The sequence below is a fragment of the Suillus plorans genome (assembly GCF_016647745.1).
Source record: "Suillus plorans strain S12 chromosome Unknown HD556scaffold_29, whole genome shotgun sequence".
Lineage (NCBI taxonomy): Eukaryota > Fungi > Basidiomycota > Agaricomycetes > Boletales > Suillaceae > Suillus > Suillus plorans.
The window spans coordinates 58,489-72,784 of NW_024537413.1; the positions used below are offsets into that span (position 1 = coordinate 58,489).

At 46.9% G+C, this 14,296-nt stretch overlaps 2 protein-coding genes across 2 annotated transcripts; one reads left to right on the top strand and one right to left on the bottom strand.

The window, feature by feature from the left end:
- Window positions 1-2,253: 2,253 nt before the first annotated feature.
- Window positions 2,254-3,282, top strand: HD556DRAFT_1476842 (uncharacterized protein; the record flags this gene model as incomplete). The annotated part of the gene is made up of 1 exon (XM_041308545.1): window positions 2,254-3,282. The coding sequence occupies one exon, from the start codon at window positions 2,254-2,256 to the stop codon at window positions 3,280-3,282; it is 1,029 nt and encodes a 342-aa protein (XP_041159996.1).
- A 541-nt stretch (window positions 3,283-3,823) lies between these two features.
- On the bottom strand, window positions 3,824-5,294 carry HD556DRAFT_1373192 (uncharacterized protein). Its single transcript, XM_041303004.1, has 4 exons — window positions 4,888-5,294; window positions 4,540-4,836; window positions 4,348-4,492; window positions 3,824-4,296 (listed from the first exon to the last, which is right to left on the bottom strand). The coding sequence occupies exons 1-4, from the start codon at window positions 5,059-5,061 to the stop codon at window positions 3,935-3,937; spliced, it is 978 nt and encodes a 325-aa protein (XP_041159997.1). The 5' UTR covers window positions 5,062-5,294; the 3' UTR covers window positions 3,824-3,934.
- Between the last annotated feature and the right edge of the window lie 9,002 nt (window positions 5,295-14,296).

Here is a 14,296-nt window from a genome sequence, read left to right on the forward strand (position 1 = left end):
TTGACTACGGTCACGCGCGAATTGCTGTACCTGCAGCTTCTGATCGAGGAGCTCTACGACGTGCCCCGTACCCCTACTCCCATTTACTGCGACAATCAGGCTGCTATAGCCCTTGCTTCCAAGCCGAAGTTCCACGCCCGTACCAAGCACATCGACATTCGTTTTCATTTCGTACGCCAGCACATCAAAAACGGCACGTTCTCGTTGCTCTATTGCCCAACAGAGAACAACGTAGCCGATGCCTTTACGAAAGCCCTCCCGCGTCCTCGCCTCCAGAAGCTGAGAGCATCGATGGCGCTAGGTTCCGCTCGAGGGGGAGTGTTGGGATCCGAAACGGCCGATCAAGAAGAGGAATGAGTATAGGCGAGCGCAACGTACTAGCGAGTCGAGCGAGTGACGCATATGACGTCGGCCGATATCTTTTTCGTTATATTCCACTTAGTGCTGCCGTGGTCCGGTTCGGTCCGGTTCAGAGGGTCCTGGACGAGAACCGAGAACTGAACCATGGTCCGGTTCTGCAAAATCTTCGAACCCTGAACCGGACCACAGAGAACGGTTCTCTGTGGTCCGGTTCGGTTTTTTTCTGGTCCGAACTCGAACCGAACCCGAAAATTTTCAATGGTGAGCGCGAAAAAAAAACATTGAAATACTACTTTACACATCGAGTAGCTACTCCAATGACATAGCTACATACTCTCTGCCTCCGCTCCGAATATGGAACTTGACTTGGCAAGCAGAAACCAGATAGAGGAAAATTGGGGAGATGAAGACAGGGCAGTATGCACAGTATCATTGTCCCCAGACGCTGTGAGGAACATGAAAGTAGGAAATGAGGACAGTGCAGTTCTTGGCAATGAAGGGTGCACGCTGGACGCTTAGACAGAGGATCATGTCGTTTGGCCGAGAGCAGACAGCGGGTGGGTGAGAGAAGGTGGGGTGAGAGACAGTGTCACAACCCAATAACGAATTAACGCTGGGCAGAGACTAGGACTCAAACAACAAGATAATCACAAGAGGATAAAGTAGCAGGTACGTCTCGGATTGCTCACTAGGAGATATAAGAGGTTTGAACTAAAGAACTACTGACTACAAGACACTACCTATATACATATATTTGTAACTGAGATCGAAGCTGAGTCTGAACTATCTACCAATCAAATAATAGGACGATATCGTACGATTCTATATATAACTATGATGTCATGACGTGTGCCGCAGCAACCGTAAGGTTCTGGAACATTCTGTCAGGGTCGTTTGGAATAAAGTTTAGTCCGGTGTAGGACACGAGCTGGCGCTGGGCTCGTATCGAGCTATTTCACAGTACACGCCAAATACCTGTCACATGCTAATCACTTCCCGATGTTATCCGACGCTAACCCGCCAAACCGACGTTTAGGCCGCATCGGACCCGATGTTTTCCCGCGCACTTGTCCTATCCGTGTCCCGTCCTGTCTTGCTAGCCCCACTAGGTGTGTAGTTCATTATTTCGCACATTACTCACGTCGTAGCCAGCGCTATTACATGTTTTCCCATAGTCCGCAGCGCCTCATGTTTATTTACATGTACTTCGGATCCGAAATACTCCGCCGCTACTTTCGCCTATGGGTTCCGCATTTCTACGTACTTACATATATATTGGACTGACCTCGAGCATTATTCATTATCCAAGTAGAGGGGAGCAGTTCCCCGACGCTTAGTGGTCAAACCCGATAATTCGTAGTTCTTAGTTGATATTGCGAATATCATCGCTCTTTCATTATCCATATCAGTCATTGTTATTATCGCGCACACCGCTCGCTCTTCCGACGCTCGCTATAGCGTTACTATTAGTTTCCAACATCCCGAACCCGAACCCGATATCCCGAAACCCCGAAAACATCGGACCCGACGCTTTTGCGTCGGACATCGTAATTATACCTTTGGACATTGTTTCCCGCGCTCGGACTATTGACCCCACATCACTCACTTACCCCCAAGACTATTCCCAGACCGCAGACCCCTGGGTCGAACGCACTTGTCAGGCAAGTATAGCAGAATAGGCAGTGCAAAGACCACAACACAAATATATCAGTTAGGAGCAATCTTTGTTTTGTTCCTCTCAGTACTGTTGTTTCTACAACTGGAGCCCACCGCGAGGGGTCCATCTGGTTTAGTTTTGATTAAGTGATTTTGATTTTAGGATTTCCCGACGAACCCGTACTTCGGACCCGACGGCCCGACGATATTTCCGACGTACCCGCAGTTTTTCCCATCATGCCCGACAGATTTGGCATGCCATTCAGGACAGAACAATCAGCCCCAAGATTCACCGGCGATGTTTACGGAGTTTTCGCATTTTTGCAATCTGTAGACCAACTCGGACAAAAGTGCAATTTATCGGACACTGAGCTCATCAAGTATACTCTCAGATATATCCAATGCGACCACAAAGAACTATGGGCAGGATGCCCTGAGGCCCGAGGTACATCTTGGTTAGATTTTACTAACGAAATTCTGTCGTCCTACCCAGAAGGAGGCATACACGAGTATACCCGACCCGATCCGCAGCCCGAAATACCCGAACCCGAGGAATCCGATGATTATGAATGGTGGACACTTCACCTAAGTGACGAATACACACCCGCACAAGAACGCCTAACTTCAGAAATAGAAATCTCCGCACCCGAAGACCCTATCACAACATCCGACGCCCCAGAGGGAGTCCGAAGTTCCGAAAATTCGGACTTGACCTTCGGACAAGTTCAGTTACCATCGGAACAATTGGATGTATTCGTAGAAGTCATTGATGCAGACGTACTAACATCAGAAGTCTTAAATTCAGAGCTAACGTCGCTAGAAGACAACGTACCCGAGATACCTGAAACATCGGCCGACGAATTCCCAGAAATATGGGATATTTGTACCAGGAGTTTAGATCACGAACTCGTTTTACCTTCTCCAGATCGCACTGATCATTTCGTTCACGCAGTAGCCGTCGCTTTAATTCTCACCGGTTATGTCACTAGGTCTAGGTATCATTTTGAATTGTCACACCCGAAAATCCGCACGTCAAAGCCCGAAACACCCGAAACACATTTCCCCATCATCCCGAAGATATGCCCCGTTTACCCGCAGTTTCCCTGCATAGTTTCGCCCTATCGTCACCCGTCGCATCGGATCCGAAATATCCGATTCCATCATCCGGTCTACCGACGCTTTCAATACCCTCGTCCATCGCACTCCCAGATCGCGTTTTACCAGTATGAAAGCCAACGACGTCTTTACCTTAGGAAAAAGCTATAGTTCGAAACCCCGAAATTTCGGGTAACGCGATACCCGAAAACGCGCACATATGTTCATAGCTTGCACGTTTCACCCCGGGATTAGGCCGGTGTTTCATATCTCAATAACCCGAAAAACCACTATCCTCATACATCCGCACCTACAGAAGAAACTAATAGTACACAGACATTCGAATCCGAACGCGCGTTAATAACCCCTATTTATATAGCATTTCATCTTCGAACTGCGCATCGCGCGCGCACCCTTATATATACGTAGAAAAACCCGAAAACCCGAAAAACCCGAAGAAAGACAGTCAAAAGTTGCACGAAGAAGTCAAGTCAGATGGTAATCTGCGTCCATAGTATCATCTTGACTACGTTATCCGAAAATTCATCTGGCACTTATGATTATTTTTTTTCATTGTTTTTTATTAGACACCCTAGTAGGGGATGACCTAGCATCAAGACACGAGACACGGACACAAGGGACACAGGACATACATGGAAACTTCGGACATCGCATCGGACCCGACGCTTTGACATTTCGGACATTAGAAGAATTCATTGGACATCACGCTTTGACATTCGGAAAACACGCGGAATACATTGTACAGCTAGGAGAAACGCTAATTGGTAGTACAGAAGCAGAAAGAAATTGAAAGAGACAGTATTCAGAAACGCGCCTTTTTGGTGACATGCGCCCGCATCATGTCCAACTCATTCGCAACTTCGGACATCAGCCCCTGGATAGTGCGAAACTTCGCATAGACACCCCGAAGCTTACCCGCCAAAATCAGGTCCTCTCCGCTCAAACCCGAATCCGCAAGTGCGAAATCCTCTTCCTCTACATCCGCCAACTTCCTTTTCCTACCCTGAATCAGCACCACCGGCTTTGTCTTCGAAATACGCGAGGCGGATGCCATATCTTCACCATCGGAAATCGTAATAGGAGGTTCGGATCCGAGCGAAGACCCGACCCGAACTTTGGAAGCCGCCATCGGCCGACGCGCAGACGCTTTGCCCTTGGCGCGCGCTAAATACAGGAGTCAAAACGCCGAAAAATGCGAAAAAGAGGAAAACTCACCAATACGAGAATAGGAACATGCCTGTTTAGAGTTCCGGCACTCTGTACACCCGCGTTTTTCGGGTCCGAAGCATTCGGTGTCACGCTTAGCGCAGCGGTCGCAGGGAGGGTCGTGAAGGATCATTCCATCATCAGAATCATCATCCTTGCGAAATATCTAGCGTAAGACAAACGCAAAAATTTCGGACTTACCTTCGGCGCAGGATGCTTTGCCTTGCGCACCCGAGTCGGCCGCTTAATCGGAACTTCGGATTCGCCGTCCGCATCTTCTTCTTCATCGCCCTCACCTTCCATCGAGACATCCGCAGGTGCGCCTTGAGGTTCGGAAATTTCGGCCTGACGCGCGGCCATTTCCTTGAGCGCATGCAGCTGTTCCACGAAGCGATCATGAATCCCCACCAATTCCTTACCCCTCGCAACATCCTCCGCAGTCAACGCAAGTGCGACACCCTTATCCTTTCCGGCAGCTATAAAGATTCCGATATCGGACTTTCGGACATTAGCACGGAAAACCCGAAAATCACAGCAAATGCGACGCACCGAAATCTTGTTCCACCTCCTGCACCATTCTTCCTTTTCCACCATGAGATCCGGCCTATCATCTGGTACGCACTTCGATTCGGCCTCCATCTTTTGCCGAAGTTCCGAAAATCCGCGCTGGAGAGACTCAGCCTCAGGAGATAAGACTTGTGCAGTGTCAAAGGGGAACGCCATAGTGAGATTAGATGAAGGGGAAAAGAATGAAAGAAGAGAAGCGCAGTTGTCAAGGGCTCGGGTTTATATGCAGAAATCGCGAGAAAGTCTCGGCCGCATTTCCCGCTGGTCACGTGACTTAGAAACCCGCAAATTTGGTGAAGACTTCCCGCATACCGCTGACTGGGGACAGTCAGTATTCAAAGTTCGTAGGAGATGTAGGACACGAGCTGGCGCTGGGCTCGTATCGAGCTATTTCACAGTACACGCCAAATACCTGTCACATGCTAATCACTTCCCGATGTTATCCGACGCTAACCCGCCAAACCGACGTTTAGGCCGCATCGGACCCGATGTTTTCCCGCGCACTTGTCCTATCCGTGTCCCGTCCTGTCTTGCTAGCCCCACTAGGTGTGTAGTTCATTATTTCGCACATTACTCACGTCGTAGCCAGCGCTATTACATGTTTTCCCATAGTCCGCAGCGCCTCATGTTTATTTACATGTACTTCGGATCCGAAATACTCCGCCGCTACTTTCGCCTATGGGTTCCGCATTTCTACGTACTTACATATATATTGGACTGACCTCGAGCATTATTCATTATCCAAGTAGAGGGGAGCAGTTCCCCGACGCTTAGTGGTCAAACCCGATAATTCGTAGTTCTTAGTTGATATTGCGAATATCATCGCTCTTTCATTATCCATATCAGTCATTGTTATTATCGCGCACACCGCTCGCTCTTCCGACGCTCGCTATAGCGTTACTATTAGTTTCCAACATCCCGAACCCGAACCCGATATCCCGAAACCCCGAAAACATCGGACCCGACGCTTTTGCGTCGGACATCGTAATTATACCTTTGGACATTGTTTCCCGCGCTCGGACTATTGACCCCACATCACTCACTTACCCCCAAGACTATTCCCAGACCGCAGACCCCTGGGTCGAACGCACTTGTCAGGCAAGTATAGCAGAATAGGCAGTGCAAAGACCACAACACAAATATATCAGTTAGGAGCAATCTTTGTTTTGTTCCTCTCAGTACTGTTGTTTCTACACCGGCATACTCCGATAAGTCACGTGACTCGTTCATAGGTTCTTTAGGTAACTCTACAATAGACGCCGTTGTTGGGACATCTTCGACTATAAATACTTTCTTAGTAACAGGCGCTGTGACTGGGCGCTTAAAGGACTTAGAATTTAGGAATGTATAATGGTTTGTATTTGGAACTCGTGACAGACAGCGGGGTGAGAGACAGCGGGCAAGACATTTGGGCGGATAAAGTTTCGACGCCATTCCAAGAATTCCTGTGTTTCGAACACCGATTTATTAATTTTGCGGGGATTCAATGCTTTCGGATTTTGCCGATGAAATTCTTGAACTTTCAACCGTGCATTTTCGAGGTTCTCTTCAGGTTCCCATGTCGCTTCTTCTATCGGATATCCTTCCCACTCTACTAGGTATTGGAGTTTTGATCTGTGCAGTCTCGAGTCTAGGACTTTTCGTACTGTCCATTCGGAATCGCCTTCTGATACGATCTCTGGCGGCGGACGATGATGTGGAGGTCTTTGGATTAAGGTCGAGGGGGAATGCGGAGTGAGTAATTCTACATGGAATACTGGGTGGATCTGATATTTTGCTGGAAGTTTCAGGCGGTAATTTACATCACCCGTCTTCTCAAGCACTTCGAACGGACCAAGTCTTCTGTCGGAGAGTTTCTTATTCGGTCTTTTCTGGTGAATATTTTTGGCGTTGAGCCAGACCATGTCTCCCTTATTGAACTGTGGTGCGTCTTTTACTCCTTTATCGTAGAATCTTTTCATCCGCTCACTAGCCATGTGCAGCATACTTTCTGCGTCTTCTTTCGCCTCTTTCATTACATCCACTCGTTCATCAGCTGCAGGTACTTTGGAATTGGAAATTGGTGAAAAGGTAAACTCTGGATCATATCCGTAGAGTACTTTGAATGGACTATGACCGGTTACAGTGACAGAATTATTGTGAGCGAATTCTGCTAGTGGAAGCCAGTCTACCCAATCATTTTGACGGTAAGACGTGAACATTCTCAGATATTGCTCGACTTCTTGGTTTATTCTTTCCGTTTGTCCATCTGTCTGAGGATGATAAGCCGTTGACATGTTCCATTTTATGCCTAGGCGTTTCGACACTTGTCCCATAAATTTAGAGACGAATTGTGTTCCTCTGTCTGATATCACCTGTTTCGGAGTTCCATGGTGTTTCCATACGTTATCTAAGAAAAGTTTCGCGATTCCTCGAGCGTCAACTTCCTTTTTTGTAGGCATGATGTGCGTTTGTTTTGTGTATCGATCAACGACGACAAAAATAGAGTCGAACCCTTCGCTTTTAGGCAAATCTACTATCAAATCACAAGTGATTGATTGCCAAGGTCCCGCTGGTATTTCGTTTGGTTTAAGCGGACCGTGTGGTTGCGTTGGGTGAATCTTCGTTGCTCTGCATCTATCACAGCCATCTACGTAATCGTGGACATACTTCGTCATTGAAGGCCACCAATAATTTCTGGAAATCAATTCTAAGGTTTTGGCTCGTCCTGGGTGTCCAGCCGGTGGAGAGTCGTGAAACAACTCCAATATCTCTCGGCGGATCTCTTTATCATTTGGAACGTAAACCAGTCCTCGGAATAACACCAATCCATCCTCAACATTCCATTCTTCAATCCCTCTGCGTAGTTGTACCGGTGCCGCTTTCAGTGTTTCTAACGCTTTAGCGACTTCAGGTTCTCGTTCTGTGCATTGCCTTATCCTTCTCAGCAATTGTTTTTCTCCTTGCACTAGAACTTGACCTCTTTTAGCAGCTTTTACGGTTAAAAACTCCGGTTTTAACAGAACGCGATCAGAATTGTCGTTTTCTACCCCCCCTCTGTGGTCTTCTCTCCGAGATAGACGGTCTGCCTTATCGTTAACTACACCAGGCTTATGTTGGAGTGTGAATTCATACTCCGCCAGGAATAAACTCCATCTGGCTTGCCTTCTTGTTAACTTTTGGCTCGTCATGAAATACTCGAGGTTTTTATGATCCGTCCAGATCTCCACATGTTGAGGCTTTCCCTGCACATAATGTCTCCACTCCTCCAACGCTCGAATGATTGCTAATAATTCTTTGTCGTGAACGTCATAATTTCGTTCTGCATCATTCATCGACTTCGAATAATAAGCTACGGGATGCCACAAATCATCTTCCATCAGTTGAGATAGAACCGCTCCGGTTGCATAATCGGAAGCATCGGTTTCTATTTTCATTTTTTTCTCAACATCCGGCATGACTAGAATCGGAGCTGTTGTGAACCTTGACTTCAGTTCATCAAACACATCTTGTTGTTTCTCTGTCCAGTCCCATTTGACATCTTTTCGTAATAAGTCATTCATTGGTCTGGCAATGTCCGAGAACCCGAAGATAAATCTTCTGTAGAAGTTGGCAAAGCCCATGAATGCCTGAATATCTTTAACACATTTGGGTACAGGCCATTTCATTACTCCTTCTACTTTCACAGGGTCCATCCGAACACCACCCTTCTCCACTATCAACCCGAGGAACTCGACTTCCGACTGTTCGAAGCTACACTTTTCTGGCTTCAGATACAAATCGTTTTCTTTTAGTCGTTTCAGTACCTCACGTACAACCCTCCGGTGTTGCTCTTTATCGCCATTCGTGAATACGAGAATATCATCGATATAGACAACTACAGTCTTTCCATCAATTAGATCTCTGAATATCTCATTCATCATCGTTTGAAATGTGGCAGGGGAGTTTGTTAATCCGAAGTACATTACGGTTGGTTCGTGGTGACCAAACGGCGTTTTGAAGGCCGCCTTCCATTCGTCTCCTTCTTTCATGCGAATATTATTATACCCCCATCGTACATCCATCTTAGAGTACATCGTGGCACCGGTTAAAGCATCAATCAAGTCTTGAGATCTCGGTAGCGGGTACGCATTTTTAACCGTCTTCTCATTGAGCTTTCTATAGTCCATCACCGGTCTTAACTTGCCATCTTTTTTGGCCACAAAGAAGAAGGGTGCTGCCACTGGGGATTGTGATTCTCTAATTCGTCCCAGTGCGGTTTCAGCTTTCAACCAATCCTTCAAGGTGTCCATCTCTTTTGGTGACAAAGGATAGGGTTTCGCATTCGGCGGAAGATCGCCGTTATCTTTAAGATCTATCGCATGATCCCATTTCTTTCTTTCAGGAAAGCGCTTAGATTCTTCTTCTGAGAAAACTCCCAGGTAATCGTGAAGCCAATCGGGAACCATCTCTTCCACCGATTTCTTCACCTTCGTTGCTTCTTCTGCAACCTTCTGTTCCGTGGCAACCGAGGCTTTATATTTGATCCATTCTCCAGGATACTCTTCATCTTCTATCTCCTCGACCGTCGCCCTTTTCATCGCCATGTCTTCTTCGTCATCCTCTTCTGTGGGAATCAGATCTGGCACTTCTTCTGTCTTTTTTTGTTCTTTTCTTTTTTCTTTATTTTTTTGTCTTTGTTCTTTTTTTGTAATACATTTAACCGGGCATCGAGAAAGTGCAAATTGTCCAGCATTCCAGTCTATTTCCGGATTATGATATCTTAGCCAATCTATGCCGATAATAACATCATCGTTTCCTAGGTCCGTAACCATGAAGGCTGCTTCATCCTCAACATGATCACCGATCTTTAGACCTAGTTCTGCGAAATGTGTCATTGATCCCGCGGCATTTAGCGAGCCATCAATATTTTTAACCGGAATAGGTCTTAATAATTTACGACACCGGACCTCGTTCTTTTTCACAAACTTTTCACTTATAAATAGTGTTGATGCTCCACAGTCCACTAACGCTTTCACGTCTGCTTGTCGGTTCTTTCCTTTCAACGTAATCGGAATATAAAAATGCTCAGATTTGGATTTAATATATACTTCTGATACATCCGAAAACGTAGATAGAATGGAGAAACGATTGTTCGGGTCTAAGTTCGCAGACTTTGACTTCGACCCTTCTAAAAACCCTTGCCTTCTTTGCTAGCAGTCCAGTCTTTGAACCACTGCGGCATTGAGTTCTCTTCCTTTGGCACTGTAGTAGCCTTCACCTGCGCTTTTGGCGCGACTGCGTCTTTGCAGTTTCTAGCCATATGGCCTTCTCCTCCACAGCGGTAGCATTTGAAAGATCCAGTCTTTTCTTGGGGCTTGGGGGCCCACTTCTGCTTTCCGGAGTCGACGTCCATGGCATCACTTTCCCTACTTGGACCTGCTCTGGACTCATGGTTCCTGGGACCTCCTTGTTTCGGGGTCCACCACGTAGTCTTCTTTTTGTCCGCGTCTAGCTCTTCGAAATTGCGTCCAATTTGGATCGCGTGTTCCACCAGTTTCTTCATGGTGTCTTTGTCCTTGTAAGGAACATGTGCGAGCTGTATTTTGACGCGGTCTTGAAGTCCATTTCTGAACTTCTGTCGCTGGTCGTAGTCGGAGAATGAAGTGTGTGCAGCCTTTTGTCTGAAAGCGGCTGCGTACTCTGGGACTGACGATGATCCTTGTTTCAGAGAATCTAAGTCTCTGATCGCCTTCCCTTCTTGATCTTCTTGCTTCCACATAGCAGAGAAGTCTTCATCGAGTTTTTCCATGGTAAGTTTTCCTTGGGCATGTTCCTCAATGTATTTTTGCGCCCATTTTCCAGCTGTTCCTTTCATGAACGATAGCATGACCGAGATTCTTTGCTTTTCGGTGATGTTCGGCCATTGTGTTTGGTACAGGCAGATTTGAGCAACCCAGGTTTGTGCGTCTATGGAGTCCTTCTCTCCAGTGAAGTCTGTAGGTTTGGCGAATTTAATGTTTGGGGTTGAGGGTGTCATCATTGCAGCCCCCGCTGTTCTGAATGATGGTTGCGAAGCGGCTCTCCTGACCGATTCATCCTCCTGTGCTTTCAAGCGTAATTCCAGGTCTCCATTTTTAGTGGCTAGTTCCTGGTTCTTTTGCTCTAGCTCTGCTATTTTCTGCAGAAGGATGCTACTGGTAGCGGAGATTTGGTCCTGTACGTATTGCAGGAACCATTGCTCCTGAGTTTGCGCCGGTTGCGGTTGTTGTGGTTGAGAAGACATAGTACCAGTTGTGTTCTGGAACCCGATTTACTGATGTCTTTGAAGAGCTGCTCGTAAGGGCTCTTCCGAAAGGGAATGATGATGAAAAGAGGAAAGTTATGTAACGGAAAACTGAGCGGTCCCCGATATCTGATCGGATCTACCACTGGCTCAGGGTCAAGGGGTTCTGGTAAAATCCCACACTGACACTTCCCTAATACTGACTAGAAAAGATATGTAACTATACTCGATCGAGTGGGAAAAACTAGAGACAATGCAATCTCCGTTTTGAGGGTACAAGCCTAGGACAAGTTATCACTCTTCCAGCCGAAGCTTACAAGTGCGAGTCTCACTAGGGTATGTCTCTAAATCCTCGTAGGTCGAAAGCACGGTTTGTCGTCTAGACAGTTCTGCTATTGACTCGATACGAATGCCTACGTGCGTGATGAAAAAGGGATAGGTAAAAAGAAACTATAGTAACGTTGAGCAGGCAGGGTTTTGGGCCAGCACTCAAAGTTGTAGCGAGACGCCTAATGTCGTCAACACCTCCGTATACTGGCGGCTGTGGTAAGACAGGGCCTGGTATAGGACTACTAACTAATAAAGCGGATAGGTATGAAGTTTTGCGCTCAAGTGAGCAAAGGATGATAAAAAGGTCTCGGTTGTTTAGACCGGGCAAAGAGTAAACGGCTTTGTTTGAATGACAATATGAAAGGACTTTCAATATGGTCAAGCAAAGAAAGAGATGTGCGAGAGTGTAACGCGAGAGTCGGAGTCTCCTATAGTTCAAACCTAATGTCACAACCCAATAACGAATTAACGCTGGGCAGAGACTAGGACTCAAACAACAAGATAATCACAAGAGGATAAAGTAGCAGGTACGTCTCGGATTGCTCACTAGGAGATACAAGAGGTTTGAACTAAAGAACTACTGACTACAAGACACTACCTATATACATATATTTGTAACTGAGATCGAAGCTGAGTCTGAACTATCTACCAATCAAATAATAGGACGATATCGTACGATTCTATATATAACTATGATGTCATGACGTGTGCCGCAGCAACCGTAAGGTTCTGGAACATTCTGTCAGGGTCGTTTGGAATAAAGTTTAGTCCGGCATACTCCGATAAGTCACGTGACTCGTTCATAGGTTCTTTAGGTAACTCTACAATAGACGCCGTTGTTGGGACATCTTCGACTATAAATACTTTCTTAGTAACAGGCGCTGTGACTGGGCGCTTAAAGGACTTAGAATTTAGGAATGTATAATGGTTTGTATTTGGAACTCGTGACAGACAGCGGGGTGAGAGACAGCGGGCAAGAGACAGCGGGCAAGAGCAGCCAGCGAGGAGACAGCCAGATGGCTCGCTGGTGAGGTCGAGTGGGTGGATGGGTAGCTCGGGTTGGCCGTCGAGAGAATGGTCATGTTGAGTGGTGTCGTGCAAGGGACATAGTCTAACAGACAGTCAGCTTGGCAATTACGGACGGAGGTGAATAAAATACAAGAGTTAAGCGATGGTAAAACTAGCGCCATTACCGTTGTCAGCGAAGGAAGACATTCAGGACAACAAGAGAGGTACGTACGGTTTGAGTCGCGCCTCCATTCTCAGATGTTGCCGTCACCTTCTCGAGTGAGAGACAGCGGGGTGAGAGACAATGGGCGAGAGACAGAGGGTGAGAGACAGTGGGCGAGAGCAGTCAGCGGTCGTGCGAGACAGTGGGTGAGTGAGACACGGCGAGCGAGCCAGCAAAAGCCAGCCAGCAAGAACAGCAAGCGAGTGAGAGGGGATGCGGTGAGGTGGCGGGCATTAACATAGGCGCAGGTGGCGTGGCGTGTGATGGGTTGTGCGCTGGTAGCGATGGGTGCTGGCCTGCACAGTGTTGTAGCCGGTCCTCAATGAATAGAACCTCCTGTTATACTGGAAAATATATCAAAGTTATATATCGGTTAGTTTATTAGCTTGATTGATGGTTAATTGGTACCTTGAGCTTGATTGGACAACCGGGAGCATGAAATGCGAGTGTCCGGACAGAATTGGAAGTTAGTGCAGATGTCGATGATCCTATGTAGAAGTCGAAGTACCCATGAGTGCGGAAGGGAAGTCACCAGCCTCGTCGACGAAGTTTCGGTTCGCGGTTCGGAACGGTTCGGGAAGGTCCGAACCCATGACCGAACCTCCCCAGGACCAACGAACCGTGAACCTCATTTCGGTTCGGTCCGGCCAAAATGGAGAACCGTGGACCGAACCACGGTTCGGAACCGGACCACAGCAGCACTAATTCCACTATATTCCTATGATACTGAAATTTTCCGTTCCTATGCACGCTAGTATAAAGGTTCGAGTACGAACAACACGACATCTCAGTTCTATCAAAGATACTGAGATGTACGTATATCTGATTCTATCTACCTTACGACGAACTCACAAAAGACTTAGTATCATCATCGTTTAGGTACTTGTCACGTAGCACACAGAGTTCTATCAAAGATACTGAGATTATCATCATCGTTTAGCGTCCCGCGTGTCCCCCGCTCGTCTCAACTCTCTACAATTCAAATATTCACAGTTGACTATAATGCGGTGCTTTGCAGCTGATGCAGGAGAAAACATTCGAGGATGCGATGCATATGCGTTAAGGTGAGCAGTAAATTTGTGACTCAAGTGCCAGTGGGCGGGCCGCTTGCTGTAATCATCATGTTGAACCGAATTTATAATCACCATTAATGATTAGATAGCCGTGCACATAGATACCGGGACCAGTCGACAACTTGAACCAACACATCATCGAGTTTCCAATTTCCCGGTCACCGTGGAGAGATTCTGCTCGGAGATTCTACTTGATCTACGTAGTAAGCTCCTTGCAAAGTATCTTGTCACGTTGCGCCGATGACGTTATGACGTCATTACATTGCTCCCTCGCTCCGAGAAATGAGGTACCTAGGCGCCCACTATCTGAGCAAATGAACCGACTTCACGAACAGAAACCAACATACCATGCATGCAAGACTCCTGGTATCCAACCCAAAATCGTAAGACAGATATTAATCCAAAAGTCTGGCAAAATGGCATGAGATTTAATCGGCGTCGAGGACTATTGACACGGATATTTACCTGCAGCACATCCACGTTCTATTGGCATTGTCGTCATTAATATCATAG